General features: G+C 38.3%; 1 protein-coding gene across 14 annotated transcripts in view; it reads right to left on the reverse strand.

The window, feature by feature from the left end:
- Positions 1–20,195, reverse strand: part of si:ch211-285f17.1 (sickle tail protein) — a 93,960-nt gene that overhangs the window by 34,533 nt on the left and 39,232 nt on the right. For 9 of the 14 annotated variants that reach the window (XR_003441692.2, XR_003441694.2, XR_003441693.2 and 6 more), the window contains 4 exons: positions 19,380–19,466; positions 18,392–18,596; positions 7,967–8,165; positions 4,864–4,957 (listed from right to left, as the gene is read on the reverse strand). Coding sequence is in view for 11 of the 14 variants with exons in the window: in XM_047810785.1 (XP_047666741.1) it covers positions 4,864–4,957; positions 7,967–8,165; positions 18,392–18,596; positions 19,380–19,466 (585 nt within the window). In the remaining 3 variants the exon portion in view is untranslated. Of the gene's footprint in view, positions 1–4,863; positions 4,958–7,966; positions 8,166–16,617; positions 16,714–18,391; positions 18,597–19,296; positions 19,318–19,379; positions 19,467–20,195 lie in introns of those variants that run through there. The other 5 variants (XM_047810786.1, XM_047810790.1, XM_047810791.1 and 2 more) reach the window with 4 other exon arrangements.

Consider the following 20,195-nt stretch of genomic DNA (forward strand, 5'->3'; position numbering starts at 1 on the left):
ATTAGGTAATCCTGGTGTTAAGGATACATCATTTGGCTTAGGTCATTTTTGACTGAACATTATCAACAGCATCATCTTTGGTGTTTCACATGGTTCTGTTTTAGGCCCAGTGCTCTTTTCTTTATACTATACACTACTCAGCTCGGGAGGCACAGTGTGGCACAGACAGTATTCACTATTAAATAGCCTGTGCTGACACAACCAAGGGCCACAGACATTTCTCCATATTACTGTTTATTCCTATTTATGTGAGGCTGTGGATGCTAAATTGGTACATTTTGCCCAGAAGGCTTAAGAACATCTGTAAGAGCATCTGTAATCAGCTTTCCTTCCTGTTGCCTAAGCAATGAGGAGGAACAGGAATATCGGTGTCAGCAGTGACACTGGGAAAATGTGCTAACATAGCTGAAGATGAAATTAGCTGGGATGAAAATCTGGCAAAAATCTTTTCTGGCATTTAATATGATGTATTGTTGTTTGTACTATATTTAGTTTAATACTATAATAAGACATATACACACTGAATTCAAGTCACTTTGATTAACACCTTTAAGAATTCCATACAAGAAATATAAATAATGGGTTTGGTCACACAATCTACATTGGACTGGAACATAATGATTATTGTATTTACTATATTATAGTCACTGTATTATAAAAAAAAAAAATCACATTTTAAGTACATGATGTTTTAGGACATGACTTTTTTCTGTTAAAATGTTACACATTACTATGACTATTACTACGTATATATATACACACACACACATATATATACATACACACACCATACACACACACAAAAAGTCATGCATTGGTTTGAATGTATATTTCACCTCTGTTGAACGTTGTTAAGCACCAAACAAAGTCAAAAGCAAAAACAAACCAAAATCCTTTTGACCTGTAGCTTATTTATGGCATTCTTTGAAAGGTCAGAGAGTCAATCTTTCTTTGTGATGCTTTGTTTTCTAACAATCAAGGTTTTATTTCAGAGTTGAGTCAGATGTGAAACCAGAACCACACCCAACACAGGTGGCTCCGGTCACTTTAGTTCAGAAATGTTCAGAGCAAAGCTAACGTGACTTAAGTAAATATCCAACTTGATCTGATGTTTTGATGTGTTTCTCTAAAGACTTTTTTCCCCAAATCTATAGGATTTTCCCCTCAAAATGGAATAGAATGGAAAGTTACTTTTAGTCTGTTAATAATAATAATTAGATTATTATTATATTGTTATTATAGCTACTAATGACATGTTTATTTTGAAATAGATTATAATATATAATTGTAATCTTTTTTAATGGAAATGTAATGGATCACTGATATATTCAATACAGAGTATTGAAGAGACTAAACTATATTACAAACCTACTTCAGTGGGTTATAATGACCTTAAAGGTGGAAGGCACAGCACGGATCTGGACCTCGGTTACATTTCTTTGTGGCAATGTCTTGAATAAGTAAAAAGTAATGTTGGCCAGGATTGAAGTAACTAGTCACATAAATATGTCTCCGGGAATAAGGGTAACAATATCGCCTGAGAAAAAAATGGGTGTGCTCCTAAACTGTCAAATAAGGTAATACAATAAGGCACAAACACACACATACATACATACATATACACACACACACACACACACCCCCCCCAGACAATAAACCATGTAGAGTCTGCCATATACTGCATAAACATGGGGACAAAATAACTGTTAGATCTTGAATCTCCACATTTCATGTACAGATTCATGTCATATTTGGAGTTACAAAGCATTTTATTAGGTGCACACACACACACACACACACACACACACCTGTGTGTGTTTAGAGAGATCCATATATACAAGATTTATAATCACAGCTCTCTCTCTCTCTCTCGTGCACATACTTATTACAAATACAAGAGACAAATACATTTGGATTTTATCTTAATAATAATCTTAACTCTTTCTATATTTGTTTTCCTTCTCTGTAGATCTGCTATATTACTATGATGCTACTGCAATTATATTCTCATAATACTCAAACACAGCATGTCTGTACATGTGTTTGGCTGAATCTGATGTTTCTTATGCTTGTGCTTACTAAACATGGGTGAGGTGTGTGTGTGTGTGGGTGTGTGTTTTCAATCAAGCATACACAAACCACAAGTGTACACTTTTACAGTCTATAGAGTGTGCAGTCAGTGTGTCCATGTTAATGCTGGGTCAACAGTTTATCCTAGCACAATGTGGCTCAATCACATTTTCAATTTTACACACTTTTATTGAGAAAAATAAGCATACAGAAAAACTATCACCAACTAATTTATTATATTCATCTTAATGAATATGTGTATCAAACAAATACATTATACGGCCAGAATTATGTGGACACATGATTGTGATGTTCTTTCCCAAACTGTTTTGCTAACACGAGATTTGCTAGATGTTTTTATGCAAAGTAGCATTAAGTATTTCACCTTCACTGGAACTAAAGGGCACAAAAAGTATGACAAACCCCTGTATAAAAGAAAGGTTTATGGAGGATTAACAAGGTTGTGGCAGAACTCAAGTGGCCTACATAGATCCCTGACCTCAACTCCACTGAAGCTTTAGAATGAACTTGAACACTAAATGTGTTTCGGCATCATCAGTGACTGACCTCAGTAATGCTGATGGATGAACTGACACAAATGCCTACAACCATGCTCCAAAATCCTCATAATTCAAAAAGCCTCCTTTGAGCTGTACTACCACTAAACCAGATTGAAACAGTGTGCATCAAAGAGGAATGAGGAAATAGAAAAAGTGCACTACTACTCCAATGACAACCAGAAAAGCAACACCAGGCTGCTACTAAGCCACTCAAAATTGTGTTGTTTTCAATCATTTTCTATAATCACGGTCAACATGAACAAAAAAGTTAAAATATAACCATCTGGGTTCAAGCCCCTGCCAAGCTACCACTGTTGGGCCCTTGAGAAAGGCCCTTAACTCTCCCTGGTCCAGAGGCCCTGGATCATAGCTGCCCCTGCGCTCCGACCCCAACCTCCTCAGTTGGGATATGCAAAGAAAAGAATTTCACTGCACTGTAATATATACGTGGTGATAATAAAGGCTTCTATGCCCAATTTCATCATTTGCTTTGTAACCTTTTAAATAAATTTAAAAAGTGATCCAGATCATAAATGCAGGATATATTGTAATTCAGGCATACAATATATTGTAATTGAGTTACCAACAATATAATTAAAGTCTATTGTAAAATAAGGGTGTTGGCTAAATGCAGTAAATGTAATTTATTGCATTTAGTAATTTATAATATAGTAATGTTTTTAAAACGACAGTCATATTAAGTCTTTGTGTGAGTTGGATTATAAAGTTTACATATTGGGAAATAAATTATAAATGCATTAATAATAAATGTCTGCAAAATAGTTAGACAATGCAAATCTATTCTTTTTCATATTTATATTCATTACTGTGAACTGATCCCTCAGACAATGAGCTCATGAAGTTCCCTTTTTCAGGGTCGGGTGAAGCGTGTATCATGTGATGTCAAAGACAACACAAATTTTATATTACAAAAAAAAAATAATAATTTCTTTCACTGCTTGAAGCTGGGCATCACACCTGATCACAAAGAAGGGCCTAAGTCACCTGGAATATGAAGAGTGAGCACCTTGGGTATGTTAAGTCAATCTGAGATGGAAGCAGCTGCGAGAAAACAATAGTCATTGACTTAACAGCACAATGAGGTGCAGAATTTTACAGTTGATTCACTACAGACACTGGCTATTGTCTCTCAGTACTACAATCAACTGGGTTTAAAGTTAAATTGTTCTCATATGCCTAATGTGCAACCTGCTCATGTAGCCCAATACCACACTTGCAGTTGTGTCTAAAAATCATCAGCTTAAGCAGAACGAGTCGGAAAAGGACCTACTGAATGCACTGCACAACAGTGACTCATATCTTTGTTCACCTTAGTCTTTAGTTCACTTTTGGGTTTGAGAAATGACAACAGAGGTTGTTTGGAGTTACACAGGATATAGTCCCATAAGACAAGCCCAGAACATATAAATGGTGTATTCGATTAGGGTGTGGTCACCAGGGCATAATACACTGAAACTACAGAGGCATCTCTGCATTGTATCTGAAAGTTTTAGTTGAAGTGAGGCATGAGACCCACAGCAACTAGCTTTACTGGCTCACATGCAATCACTAATACAGGAACAGGCAATGCAGACAGTATATGGCGTAGACAGTACACTTGACTGTGTTATTTTCAAAAATATATTCTGCTGCATGTAGAAAGCCTCCCATTCTTGATCCAAGACGATTAAAACCTTATTAAAATATCTGTCATTCTGTCCAATTAGAATTGACTAGAAAAAGGGCCAGTGTTGGCCAGAAAGCCCTAAACTAATCTCCCACAAACAACTACTAAGAAATAATCACAATTATACAATTATATGTTTGTTCCAGAATCCATTAAAACCATAATGAGTTCTCTGTATGTGTTAAATGCTAATTATTTGTAATTAAAAGTCAAATTGAACATTTTAAAAAGCTGCTGTTATTCAACAAAACATTAGTTAAACCAAAACAAATTCAACAATTATTTAGCTGTTTGAGCATGCATTGTGATGAAATTAAAATAAACCTCAATAACCTGTTCATGTAAAATGTCATGGTCATGATAAACCTCCGAATAATTAGCATGGAACTGCCTCAATTAGGACAGACCTTTACCAATTGTGCATTATTATCATGGCAGATTTTAGTTAACAAAAGCAGAATTCATTGGACTTTTGAACCCCACGGCAGATGGATGTGAACCACCTCTGAGCCACCCTTTGTTTTCTGATGAAGTTAATACACTCACCCTAGCATCTCCGTTGATGGGTCGAGCTGCATGGCTGAAGGCGTGTGCTGGGTCCTTGTGGTAAACCTTCAGGCACGACTGATCTGTGATGCTCCTGTAGAAGGAGAGATCCAAACGGTTCATAAATGCCCCCCAAACATCACCATCAGACCATGGCCTAGTGTGCTGATAATAATATGGGATCCTGATTCAGCTATCGCAGGGTGGATAAGGCAGAGAAGAAATAGTAAACTCTTAATCAAGGGTGGTCTTCCACTGTGTGTGTGTGTGTGTGTGTGGGGGGGGGTAATGGTAGGTTCTAGTTATGCGACCATATTACAGTGTAACTGTGCTGATAAAAAAAAGACATGCAGGAGCATTGCAAAGTTCAGCTCACATCACTGTGGGTTTCCTCTATAAGGCTTGAGGTTTTAGCTAGCTTAATAAAATGTAAAAATACATATGTACCTTTATCAAAAAAGAAAATTCATGTTCTTATTTCCTGTCTGTTGAGATAAAGTGCAGCACCAGCAACCCTTTCGGACCCTTTGTGACGATACCACCAGCTCAAAATTGATCGCTGACATCATGATTTGATGATTCTGTGTTTGATATTAGACTATACTGTTATCAAAGAAGATGACATGAAATAACAACACAACCCTGCAAATATTACATTATGTAATAGTGTCCTGATACAATGCTGCTCTATACTTTAGAAAAGACATTGTTTAGAAAGGTAGACAGACTAGAAAGTCTTGTTGGAGTTAATGGAATGCCTCTTTCCTTGCTCAGGACTTATCTGAATGACGCATATACAGTGGTGTGAAAAAGTGCCCAAATTTTTTCTTTTTTGCACGTTTGTCACACTTTAAAGTTTTGGATCATCAAACAAATTTAAATATTAGTCAAAGATAACACATGTAAAACACAACATGCAGTTTTTTAATTACTTTCAGTTTTTTAAATTACTTTTTCTTATTTGTTCCTGAATTTCTTTGGATCTCCGCATGATGTGTAGCTTATGAGTATGTTCTGGTCTACTTCACTTTGTCAGTTAGGTCTTATTTAAGCGGTTAACTAATTGTGAACAGGTGTGACATAGTAATCTGGCCTGTGTGTTGCTAGAGAAAATGAACTCATGTGTGATAAACCACAGTTAATAATAAAGGATTGGGTTGTTGGGTTTACTTTTGAATAATGTTTAAATGTGTTTGATGATCTGAAACATTAAAGTGTGACAAAGATTCAAAAAAATAAAAATCAAGAAGGGGGCCAACACTTTTTCACACCACTGTATATATGTAAAAAGTAATGTGACTTCCATATGCATGCAATATGTTTCAGCAAAAGCACATGACTTGTACATTCCTCATCATTATTAAGCTGGTGTTTAAGACATGAGTTACTTCCTCCTACTATTTTTGACAAGACAAAGGTAGTCTATGAGGACCAGAGGCATGTGAAAGTAAGCTTTCTGATTACGTAGTAACTTTTGATGGCTGTTTAGTTTCATTATTTGTAGCACTGACAAACATTGGGGTGAATCATCTCATAAAAATGACAAACAAGCCCAGTTAGTCCAAAATGTAGAGGCCATTACTTACTAGAACACAATACCTATATGTTTAACTCACCCTAAACATGCTTCCAGGGATGTGTTTCACCAACAGCTGAATGATACTAATGGTTTACAAAGCTGTTTAAAATGGTTTTACCCCATTGTAATGTTCATGGGCAAATTCTAGTTTACAGTTATGAGCCAAAAAGGGATATGGTGGATTAGTGGTTAACATGTTTGCCTTGAACTTCCAGGGTTTGATTCCTTCCTCCGTTTAGTGTGAGGAGAGTTTGCATGTTCTCACAGTACTTAATGCGTTTCCTCCAACAGTCATGTAAGGCATGTGTAGTAGGCTGTAGTTTGTGTGTGTGTGCGATTGTGCCCTGGAGTAGACTGGCACCCTGTGCTACAATGACATCCCCTGCTACAAGTCCCCTAGTTCAGTGGTCCCCAACCTTTTTTTCGCCGTGGACCGGTCAATGTTTAATAATTTTACTGCGGCCCGCTGGGTGTGGGGGATGTCGGCTATACAATTAAATTAAAATTAATAATTTTAATTTAATTGTATTTAAACATGCCTTTTTAACTCACTACAACGCTAAATCAATGAGAACCCTGAACTTGTTTCTTTGCAACGAGACGGTTCCATCTGGGGGTAATAGGAGACAATGACAACCGAAGTGTGTTGCTTATGTCCAGTTGTTTTGTTTTGGTTGCCGTCACTGCAGAAAACCCCGCTTCACACAGATAGCATGTCGGAAATGGTAATAGGGATTTAAGTGCTGTGGTGGCAATCTCAGGGTGTCTGGCAATCTCAGGGTGTCTGATAAGTACGAAAAGATGTCTGTTTCGTACTTATTTTTGCTAATTCGTGGGTTAAATTTGAGCAAACACAATGTACACGTACACCAAGCACTGTTAAACATGAGAAAGTACCGGTGAACAGAGAGCGATACACACCTTCTCTCCACCTAAGCTACAACGCCACTGTCGCTTGCAGCCGCTCAGCTCCAGATGTCACCTAAACCCGACCCGATATCATGATATTTTGCGCATGCGCGGTATTGGTGTGGCTTTAGGTGACGTCTCTTAGCTCCCGGTTAACCTCTCGTCCATGGAAAGTCGCACAAACCCGAGAGAAATACACCACAGTAAATAAAATGGAAATAATTTAATGTTCCTTGGACGGCCCGGTACCATTTGGTCCACAGACTGGTACCGGTCCGTGGCCCGGGGGTTGGGGACCACTGCTTTACACTGCCCTAGAGTATGTTCCAGGCACCCCAAGATCCTGCAACGTGCAGAACTGCATGTTGGGGTTTTGTGGCTATACAGTATATACAGTAGAGTTCTGGTAAACTTTTTCCACGCCTTAAAAACACATTTTGAATTCCATACAGCTGCTGTGTGTCCATGCATTTTGTTTAAAAACACCCTACAAATTAAATTAACATGAATAAGATTAAAATTGCTTTTTCCCCCACATCTCACTATTTATAGTATAGCATCATGATGTTATAGAATTAATGATTAAATGTTAAGTGTAACACAATCACTACATACCTGACATCACTCAGCTCGTAGTACATGTTTCTCATGTCATCTTTAACGTAGATGGCTGTGCTGGGAGACTCAAGCATTTTCATGCTGAGCTGCTGTGGGAAAGCGCTGACAAACAAAGCTTGCACCGTGCCTACAGTTGTGATCTCATTGGGCATCCGGATTTGCTTTGTCTCATCTCCATGCTGCAGGTACAGAACACCTGAAAGAGGAAGAGTGAGCAAGAAAGACAATTAGAGAGAGAGAGAGAGAGAGAGAGAGAGAGAGAGAGAGAGAGAGAGAGAGAGAGAGAGAGAGAGAGGCCATATTCTCTCTGTAGTCTTGAGAGAGATCAAATATCATTTATATCCTCAATGCAGAATTCATGAAAGAAAGGGTTTCTTTCATGTACAGTCTGTTACAAATCACCCCACAGGATGTCAATAGGACTTAGATCTGGGATTTGACTTCAGTTTTTCACTTTTCAGCGAGTCCTTGGTGCTTTTACTGGAATGTTTTAGGTCATTGTTACGGTCCAGTTCCTCTTCAGCTTCAAATTTTGTTTTGCTTCCCAAATAAATGAGTGGCGTATGTGCTTTAGGGTGAGCTTGATTGGCCAATAATATTCTTAAAATACTGAATTTTCTGAAAAACGTATATTATTTATTTACTCAATAATAATTGACGGGTCTGAGTGAACGCTGGCGCGTCTTGGCTGCCGCTGCTCTCCCCGATAACAATAATTAAACATCATATACACTACATAGACTACAATGAGGATCTATTGCTTATGGCTTGTACTTGCCTGGACTGTACTGCATCTTGTACAGTCCGCAGTACTGTTTCAATACTCTGCTGCTGAACCTTTGAATTTCCGTCCGTGTTTATATGACTCAATACCTCCTGTACTGCTTGCTCATCCGGACATCTTATATCTGCCTAGGCGGAAATATATTCATCGTGGCTCTCGGCGGAACTTCTGGTTTAATAAATCAAGTGATATAAAGTCATTATGGTCAGCTGTTCGACGCCCACCAAGGAACGCCGGTCGCCGCGCCGGTCAGCGTGTGCTGGCGAACCTGGCTAACTCGGCTACCAGACCAAGCAACAACAGCGCTGTCAGTTTCGGTCTTCTTAACATCCGCTCTCTTACGAGTAAAGGGCATCTTGTGCAGGATCTTCTTGCAAATCGCAAGATTGATTTTCTCTGTTTGACCGAAACATGGCAGCAACAAAATGACTTTATTGCACTCAACGACGCCATTCCGCCAGGGTTTGTTTACATCTCTCAACCACGTGATTCTGGTCGAGGAGGAGGTCTGGCGATAATCTACCGTGAGAAGTGGAGACTGAGGTCAGTGAATGTTTCTGTCTCCCACTCATTTGAGGCTGCAGTTTGTCGGCTCTCTGGATCTACTCCAACTATTATCAGCACTGTATATCGACCACCAAAATTTAACAAGGATTTTATCCCTGACTTTGCTGCTTTTTTGAATGAAATAACTACTCTTTCACCAAATATAATTCTTGTGGGGGATTTCAATATTCACATGGATGATGTTCACAACAACCTTGCTAAAGAATTTACATCTTGTCTGGATAGCTTCGGACTGGAGCAACATGTGAATTTTCCCACGCATATTAAAGGACATACTTTGGATTTAATCTGTTGTTCAGGTGTCTCTCCAGGCAACCTCAATGCAGACTTTTTTCCATGTACTGATCATCTGTTACTGTCCTTTAATGTTGATCTTCCTCTCTTCAAATCAAAATCTTCACGTATTATATCATTCCGGAAAATCAAGGACATTAATTTGGACAACTTGTCTTTAAGCATTGCAAGTCTTCCTAGGGCTGACAGCTGTTCCACTCCAGATAATTTGGTCTCTCAGTACAATAATAGTCTCCATAATTTGTTGAATACTTTTGCTCCAGTTAAGACTAGGACTGTTTCATTTACTGTTACTGCACCCTGGTTCACTCCTTTTCTCAGGCAATTAAAAGCAAAAGGACGACAGCTTGAGAGACTTTTCAGAAGAACTGGCCTTACTGTCCACAAGGAAATGTACTCAGAACACTATAAAGACACTATTGCTAAAGCTAAATCTACATACTATTCTGGCTTAATCGGTTCTAATGAAGGGATTTCAAAGCTTCTTTTTTCCTTATTGAAAAATTTTACAACACCCACCGACTCAATTCCCTCTCATTTGTACTCATCTGATTTCTGCAATACTTTAGCATCATTCTTTACCTCAAAAATTGAAGGCATTCATCGTCAACTTATGGCCACTCCTGTTTCTACTCCATGTGTCTCAGTTCTACCTGTTCCTACACAATTGTTCTCTGAGTTTATTCTGCCCACAATTGATGATATCTTAAAACTTATTCATCAATCTAAATCTTCAACCTGTGTTCTTGATCCTTTACCAACTGTCCTTGTTAAGGCTACCGCTTCCTCTCTGTCCCAGTTTATTATGGATATTATTTATTCTTCCCTTACCACTGGGGCTGTTCCTTCTCTTTTCAAAACAGCTGCTGTAACTCCAATTCTAAAGAAACCAGGTTTGGACACCAACAACCTTAATCATTTTCGTCCTATTTCTAATCTTCCTTTCATTTCTAAAATTTTGGAAAAAGTTGTTGCTGCTCAACTTCATATCCACTTGTCTGGCAATAATCTATATGAACAATTCCAATCTGGTTTTCGCCCATTTCATAGCACTGAAACAGCTCTATTAAAAGTCACAAACGATTTGCTTAGAGCAGCTGATTCTGGTTTACTATCCATCCTCCTTCTCCTTGATCTGAGTGCAGCTTTTGATACAATTTCCCACGATATTCTTTTAGACAGGCTTTCCACTATTGGCATCACCAACACGCCTCTGAAATGGTTTCATTCATATCTCTCTGATCGCACACAGTTTGTTCAACTAAAATCATTCACCTCTTCTGTAGTTTCCGTTACCTCTGGTGTTCCCCAGGGCTCTGTTCTTGGCCCTTTGACTTAAACATCAGGTTAAGTTTCATTGCTATGCGGATGACACCCAGCTCTACCTTTCCACAAAACCACATTCCAAACTCCCTCCATCTGCTCTTTCTGATTGTCTCATTGACATAAAATCATGATTTTCTTAAACTAAATAGCAATAAAACAGAATTTCTACTTATAGGCACAAAAACTGTGCTTAACAAATTTTCGAATTTTCTTATTTCCATTGATGAATCTCTCATAGCTCCCTCATCTCAGGTTAAGAGTCTTGGTGTCATCTTTGATAGTACCCTTTCTTTTACCTCACATGTAAATAATGTTACTCGGGCTGCATACTTTCACCTTCGAAATATCAATAGGCTTCGTTCCTTTCTCACCACTCAATCTACCACCACTCTTATTCACAGTCTAGTTACCTCCCGGCTTGACTACTGTAATTCTCTTCTTATTGGGCTTCCTCACAAAACCCTTCATAAGCTGCAACTCGTTCAAAACTCTTCTGCCCGTATTATCACTCGTACTCCCTCTATCCATCATATTACACCTGTTCTGGAACAGCTACACTGGCTTCCCATTAATTTTCGTATCAAGTATAAAATTCTTCTTCTAACATTTAAAGCTATCCACAATCTTGCACCTTCATATCTTCTTGATCTTCTTCATACTCCAAAACCAACTCGCACTCTTAGGTCTTCTTCTTCCACTCATTTCATTGTTCCCTCTGTCCGTCTTGTAACGATGGGGAACAGAGCTTTCAGTTACTCTGCACCTCAGCTCTGGAACTCACTTCCATCTGAGCTCCGTAATATTGATTCTCTTTCATCATTTAAATCTCAGCTTAAAACTCATCTGTTTAGTTTAGCATATTCTAGATCATGATTTGTAATGTTGGTCCAATTTTTTTTTTTTCTATGTAAGTATTGTATAACTATATTTTTTGTTGTTTTTCTTCTTCTTTTGTACGGTGACATTGAGTGTTAGAAAGGTGCCTTTAAATAAAATGTATTATTATTATTATTATTATTATAACTAAAAAAAAATTACTGCTTAAAAAAAATCAAGAGAACACTTAATCTCCACAGTTTAACAGCAAGTTTACAGTTGCTGGTACACTACAGATGCAATAGCAGGACAAAGTGAATGGTTTAGCAGTTTGTGGCCACAGACAACTACTCTCTCTCCTTCTCGATTCGTCTCTAGTTGTGTTTTGTAGGGTTTTATTACTACTAGTAGAATGAGGCAGTCGGTTGCACAGGAAGTCTAGCTCCTCCTCAATTCCACATCCATATGTGCCTTCCCAAGGAGGTTTGGTGTGTCACTTTGGCGCTTCAAGAGCACATGGAGAAGATGTAGGAAGACGGACCATTACACAAGGAGATCTGGACACGGCTGTAAAATGGTAAATATACACCAGCAGCAGGACCGGTATCTGCTACTTTGTGTGAAGGACCAGGTGAAGCACTGCTAGAGCCCTGTACAGAAGCCCTGTATTTACAGAAGCCCTGTATGTTTCTGAACAAACAGTCCCGATGATATCCTCTAGTGGGAGACCAGCACCATGCAGATTGATTGCCATTTGCAAGAGATCACTAGAATTGGTGCCCCGTTCTCTTCACAGACGAGAGCAGCTTCACACTGAGGACGTGACAGACTTGAAAAAGTCTGGAGATGCCGTGGGAAATGTTATACTGCCTGTAACACCATCTTGCATGACCGGTTTGGCGATACATACATACATACATACATACATGCATACACACACACACACACACACACACACACACACGCATACACACACACACATACATACACAAAGCACTTTATCATGAAGTGCTTTGAGTGACTGGTCAATGCACACCTAAAGAACTGCCATCCACCAACAATGCTCCCACATCAGTTTGCCTCCCCAAGCAATACGAGCACAGAGAATGCAGTCTCCTTAGCACTGCACTCTGTGCTCACAAATCTGGACAATAATAACACACATGCATGAATGATGTTTGTGGACTTTAGCTCAGCATTTAATACCGTCATCCTGTCCAAGTTAATCATCAAACTTGGGGATCTAGGCATCAACACCACCCTCTGTCGCTGGATTATGGACTTTCTGACCAACAGAGCCCAACATGTCAGGTCAGGCAACATCCACTCTGTCAACCTCATCCTTAACACAGGTGTACCACAGGGCTGTGTGCTGAGCCCATTCCTATATTCCCTCTTCACTCAAAACTGCAGGCCTGTGCCTAGATCTAATTCCATAATCAAGTTTGCTGATGACACCACAGTGATTAGCCTCATCACCAACAACATTGAGACCGCTGTAAGAAATAAAAATGCGTAGTGTAAAAATAAGATGATGTTGAAGATCTTAATAAAGAACAAGAAGTTTATTCCAGAATAGCAGTGACAAAATACATGATGTACTTTGGGTTCGTCGGAGTCGGTAAGAACCCCGAGCAAATTCTGCTTAAGCCTTATATACAGTTTTCCCTTTTGGTAATTTAAATAAAGTTACGCTTCGAATGTTTATTGAGTGTAAGAACTGAATGTTTCCCAAATGGTTGGGCTACACCTTGTTGTCTAGCTGATGTCTTTAAATGTTAATCATGGTCACGTTCACTTTGTCTTGGTATTGTTACAATTGCTAGCATCCAAGTGGTCACTTTAAATGGTAATCGCAGCCACGTAAACCTTGGCTTGGTATTGTTATCAACCAAGAGGTCACTTCAAATGGTAATCGCGGACAAGTAGACCCTTTGTTCGTGGTGATCCCTAATGTCCTGCTGCCGTCCCCATATTTATAATTGAAATACATTTATACGTTTAGAGTCCTAAACGTATTACCTTATAATACATCTTAGGAATGAGCTCTTTTTAGATGTGTACCTTGGAGTGGAATTTGGGTGCAATTTCTGTAATTTCTTACACCGTCTACAGGGAAGACGTACAACATCTGGCTGCATAATGTGCCGACAACAACCTGCTCCTTAACACCAGCAAAACAAAAAAAATGAGCTCATCATGGACTTCAGGAGGGAGAGAAGAGAAGCACACACACCCCCTCAACTTGAACGTGTCTCCAGCTTCAAGTTTTCTGGGGAACCACATCTCCGAAGACCTGTCATGGACCACCAATAACTATAGCCTGGTCAAGAAAGCTCACCACCACCTGATCTTTTTGAGGGCACTAAAGAGACATCACTTGTTTCAGCCATCCTTGTGAACCTTTATCGCTGTGCGATTGAGAGCATCCTGACCAACTTTGTCAGTCTTGTATAGGAACTGCACAGACGAGAGGCACTGAAAACCACCCATCGCATCACAGGAACTTTACTTCCTGCTTTTAAGGACTTCCAAAGGAAACGCTGTCTGTGTCGAGGTTTCAGTATTCTCCTTTCATAGACTGTTAGTCCCCCTTCGATTCGGGTATACCCTTCAGCAGCAACTCTTTTTTCGTAGAGCTGTCACTGAACCGTTACTGAATTCTGTCTCCTGGTGAGCACCCACCTCTGTATAATATGTCAATATCACTTTTATATATGTTGATATAATATATAACACTGTGTATAGTTAATATATAACACTGTGTTTTTATGTCTGATCTAATCTAATGTTAGAAGTATAAATAACACTATATAATAAATAATAATACAGTGGCAGGACAAGAAAATGACCAAGACTGAGATAAGTCAAAGTACAAAAAGAGAATATAAGCTGTAGAAGTGATATCCAACTTAAACTATTTAGCTCATCATCTAATTTGTCATTTACTTAGTTTCCCATGTTGCCTTTCTTGACAGATTTTTTTACTACCATATGCACTCTGCAAACATTTAACTTTTCCAATCGCCATATTACTGACAACTAATAAACTGAGGGACAAGGTCTTGCTTCTTCAAGGAAAGAAAACTAACATATTTGATTTTTTCCACTAGTCCCACAACTGATGCTGCATTCTTCCTGCCACGGATGCAACTTCTTGTACTTTACACCAGTGGTCCCCAACCCTTTTTTTTCGCCACGGACCGGTCTATGTTTGATCATCTTACCGCGGCCCGCTGGGGGTGGGGGGTGGCAGCCTTTTTAACTCACTACAATGCTAAATCAATGAGAACCCTGAGCTTGTGTCTTTGCAACGAGACGGTTCCATCTGGGGGTAATAGGAGACAACGACACCCGAAGTGTGTTGCTTATGTCCAGTTTATTCTGTTGTTTTGTTCTGGTTGCAGTCACTGCAGAAAACCCTGCTTCACACAGATAGCATGTCAGAAATGGCAATAGGGATTTAAGTGCTGTGGTGACAATCTCAGGGTATTCCGCCATGACTTTAATCCAGAACACCGGCAGAGTTTCTAACTTTCTAACGACGTCTGTTTCGTACTTATTTTTGCTAATTCGTGGGTTAAATTTGAGCAAACACAATATACACGTACACCAAGCACTGTTAAACATGAGAAAGTACCGGTGAACAGAGAGAAGAGCGATACACACCTTCTCTCCACCTAAGCTACAACGCTACTGCCGCTTGCAGCCGCTCAGCTTCAGACGTCACCTAAACCCGACCCGATATGATATTTTGCGCATGCGCGGTATTGGTGCGGCTTTAGGTGACGTCTCTCAGCTCCCGGTTAACCTCTCATCCATGGAAAGTTGCACAAACCCGAGAGAAATACACCACAGTAAATGAAATGGAAATAATTTAAATGTTCCTTGGGCGGCCCGGTACCATTTGGTCCACGGACCGGTACCAGGGGGTAGGAGACCACTGCTTTACACAACCTAATGTGAAGCATAAAAATGCTTTTACTGAACAGCCTTCTCAATGAATAATATAAAAGTTTCAAAAAGAGTCTCAAACTGAAAGTTCTTTGACTAATTTGACTCTTTTTTGACTTAAACTAGCATTAATTTAATAAAAACAAAAAAATGATTGTGTGCTCTTCTAAATTACCTTTAAACTAAGGTTTAGTCTGATGGTATTCTTAGTCTGTGACCTAGTAAACATGCATTGATGTATTCATCTGAGACTTCAAAGCACGTTTGTATCTCACTCTCGATAAGGGCGTCTACCAAACGCCATAAATCTAAAGGTAGAAAGCTTAGAATATTTCTCTCGAAAAGCATTCTGAATTGAATTAGAGGACACAGATGGACAGAGAAGGATCTATTCAGCTTTAGACTGTAGGCTGTAGCTTCGGTGTGTCTCAATAAATGAGAAACAAATGTTCAGCCCTGGATCCCATCACAGACATATCAAAAACACAGCTGTAAAGAATTAGAACAGAAAGATGCTGTAAAAATGGCCTACAGCTCAGAAACCGAACAAACCTTTTCTACAGAGCAACTAAATAAAACTTTATAACAATATTATTACAAATATGGAAAAATCCATGTGTCTACAGTTTCTGACCAAGTTTTTTCCTCAGAAAGTAAACATTTATTTAATGTAGTTTAAAAAGTTAAATCATTCAGAAGATAGCAGTAAAGATCATTCAGAGAACAGGCCAAGATGCCAAACAGTTCAGAATTAGAGCAGAATGAAGAGAGAAAATGTAGCTGAAGCTTTGTTTTTACTAATCTAAAGTGTGTTGAAGTTAAATAGCCATGCAGCTAAACAATGGCAGCATCTCTGTAGTGGATAAATATTTCATCTTCAAAGAATAGAGTAAAAAAGGACACTTACTGTCGCTCTTTACAGTGCAGAAAAACCCCACTTTCTGTCTCTCTGTTTAAAGCTCTGTGATCTCACACTGTCTATTTCCCCACAATGTTCCTTCACAAGCTTTATTTAGAGAAGAGATCTCTATCCCCACGTCCCTCCCTTTCTCTCGCTCACTGACTCTTTCCAGCTGTTTTTCATTTAAACCAACCAATCAGTGCTTTAGGCTAAATGGAGTCTTCTATTTCAAAGAGAGTGTATTGCGTGCATGCGTGCGTGTGGACATAGTAGGTGTGTTTTGAACACTGTTGATTAAAAGACCTAAAAGCAGGTCTGAAAAAAGTTGAAAAGTTTTTGTGCACATCAAGACATTAGTGAGGAAATGTGTGTGTTTGTGTAAGTGCCTGCCCACAAGCTAGCGCTAGCCTGTAATATGTGCATAAGTAGCAGCTCTGATCCTACAGTCTGGATGGAAATAACAAATCTGCATTCACCCATATGACTTGCATATACTCTCTTGTGCACACACAAAATCATTTTAACAGCAACAGAGAGCATTTGTGGCCAAAATAATCTACTGTATAGTTTAAAGGTCATTAAACCCTCTCTAAAGTCTGTATTTAAGCTGCAATTTCATCGTGAATGCCAGGCACTTTCTAGATATGCCTCTATAATTTTCCAATAAATAAATGCAGTGACTATTTTTTGGTTGCATTTTTAATAATAGACATTGTCACATTGTATATTGTAACATGAAGTCTCGCTAGTTGAAACATGTCACAATTTGTTTGACTTTGTATGCGTTTGATCTTCATTTTAACAATATTTGTTAATATAGTAATATAATAAAGTAAGTAACAAGTGAATAAAAATAAAACCAAAGCAAGCTCTTTTTTAAATAATCTGTAAAATGTCATTTAAAAAAATCTAATTTCTTGTGAGGAAAAAGTAAGGACACCCTCACGTTTATTTGTATTTAAATTGGATAACATTACCTACATGTGTATCACATCAGGTGCAAATTATTGGCACATTGTTACAGAGCATTTTGAAGAAGGCTTGTCTTATTTAAACCTCAGACATTTAGTTTGTTTTGCTCTTAATTGATGAAGTGAGAGGTATCACCATGGTGAGATCCAAAGAGCTCTCTGAGGCCTTCAGAAAGAAGACTGTTGATACTTATAAGTCTGGTAATGGGTATAAAATGATCTCAAAAGAATGTGTAATCAGCCATTGCATTTTCAGAGAATCATTTACAAGTGGAGAACACTTAAAACAACTGCCAACATGGCCAGGTCAGGACATCCAAGCAAATTCACCCCAAGAGCAGACTGCAAGATGCTTAAAGAAGTCTCCAAATAAACTAAAATATCATCACAGGACCTACAAAAATCTCTTGCTACTGTACAGCTGATGACAAAGTGCATTAATCTACAATCAGAAAGAGACTGAACAACTTTGTCATGCTGTGCAAGGAGGAAAGCTAAGAAAAACATGAAGGTAAGACTGAAGTTTGTGAAAGAACACAGAGACAAAGGCCAAGACTTCTGGAATAATGTTCTTTGGACAGAGGAGCCTAAAATAATTTATTTCGACACCATAACAGAGGCATGTACGTATTTTTGTTGATATTTTTAAGCAATTACATCACTTTCATCTAAAACAAGATCAGAAACTGACATGTTGACATTTCTTAATAAAAACTTAATATTTAATGGGGTGTCCAATTTTTTTTCACATGACTAAGTGTGTGTGTGTGTGTGTGTGTGTGTGTGTGTGTGTGTGTGTGTGTGTATACCTAGTGAGCGGTCCCTGGTCTTGTTAGCAGAACGCACCACAGGGAGGCTGGCCCGTGAACGGGAGCCACGAGTGAAGGCAACAGGCAAGTCACAATCTGACATGACCTCTAAAGTGTCCAGTGACAGCGGCAAGCCAAGATCTGGCTGATCACTGAATGCTGGAGCTAGAGTGGAGCACACCACACCGGTCCTTGTACACCGGTTCTGGAAGCAACAATGGAGAAAGAAACAAAGAAATAATGCAGTTTAACATTAATAAATGTTCTAATAGAGCCAGTGCCATATCACTTAAATGGTCCAATCACCAACAGGTTTATCAACCCAAATTATATACACTAAATTATTTCCAACATCACTTGGTGTAAAAATGCACAGGTACACAAATCCGCATGAATATGTACTGTAGCATAGATACCACTTACAGTTGCATAAAATAAGTCATCAATGTAGAGGCAAAACACAAGCATCCAAACAGCAGTCCTCTTAATCATTGCAGCATCCGAACACACAGCATAGAAAAGGTTAAACACAACCAAAAACAGTCCTTACTTACAAATCAGTACATCTTTACCCTATTTCTGCATTTACAAGATTAATCATGTGGCCTGTAAATGGCCCACAAGATCATCTTTATATTTAAGCCGATCATATATTTATAATACTTAGACACCTAGATTTAAGCCCAATAGATCAGGTTATTTGACAGATGTATTGCTCATTTGGTATTTTTCTGTTTTATACATCGGTATGTGTGCAATAGAGCAATGTCTGCAAACTCACCCGAAATTAGATGTTTTTACTAAATTAAAAAAAATTGTAACTTTAAATGGAAAAAACTGTTTTTGGTCATGAACTCAGGTAATCATACCATGAATTAGGCAATACACAGGCATTGGTTTCTTACATATCATGGGTTAGGGCAGATACACACACCCACACATGCCTCCGTACACAAACACTTGCTTTACTGCTCTGGCAGTTACTGACTCTTGGTTGATGGAGTGACTCAATTTTTAGCAGATATCTCTGAATGTTAAGTTCACACTGCAGCGAAGACAACATCCCCTGTAAACACTAGACACAAAGAGACAAAGAAAGTAAAAAAAAAAGGAGAGAGAGAGAGAGAGAGAATGATTTATTGAAAAAGCCATAAACATAAGGAAGAATTCTAATTCTGGAGATAAACAAGCAAAAGCTTCATTCATAGAAAATGCACTTATGAGTCCAGTCATTCAGCTATAATAACTCTCTTAAACACTTCACAAAGAGGTTTCTAATTACAGAGTAATGAGTTATACTAGTAACAGAGTTTAAAGACCACCATGAGCTAATTTTATAACATTTTTTCTTAAATAACTTAAACAACACTTAAATTTGTTTGAGGTTATGTTGTTAGACTCCAATAATATACTGTATATCCCTGAGTTGGTGCTGAGCTCAATATCACTCTAATGCATTAAAGAAAGGATCAAGACAACATATTAAAGCTGATGCTCATATAATTAATTGTTTAAAAAAAAATCTCAATCTCAGTTAACCACACTATTACAAAACCGATGCTGTTTTCAACACTTTCAGCCAACTTACACAGATAAGTAAAAATTATATAAATATAATTTTTTTTTTGATGAAATTAGATTCATGTAGCACAACTATTTAGATGTATATTATGTATAAATGTATAATTCATTTATTTTACACAAAAAAAAGATTGTATTTTTTCCCATAGCTTCCATGACAAGTGGCAAAAAGTCAAATAAAACACACTTGTTAATATAACCAAGATTTTTTTAATAGAGCTTT

This window comes from Tachysurus fulvidraco, chromosome 3, assembly GCF_022655615.1.
Source record: "Tachysurus fulvidraco isolate hzauxx_2018 chromosome 3, HZAU_PFXX_2.0, whole genome shotgun sequence".
In the NCBI taxonomy this organism is placed as follows: Eukaryota; Metazoa; Chordata; class Actinopteri; order Siluriformes; family Bagridae; genus Tachysurus; species Tachysurus fulvidraco.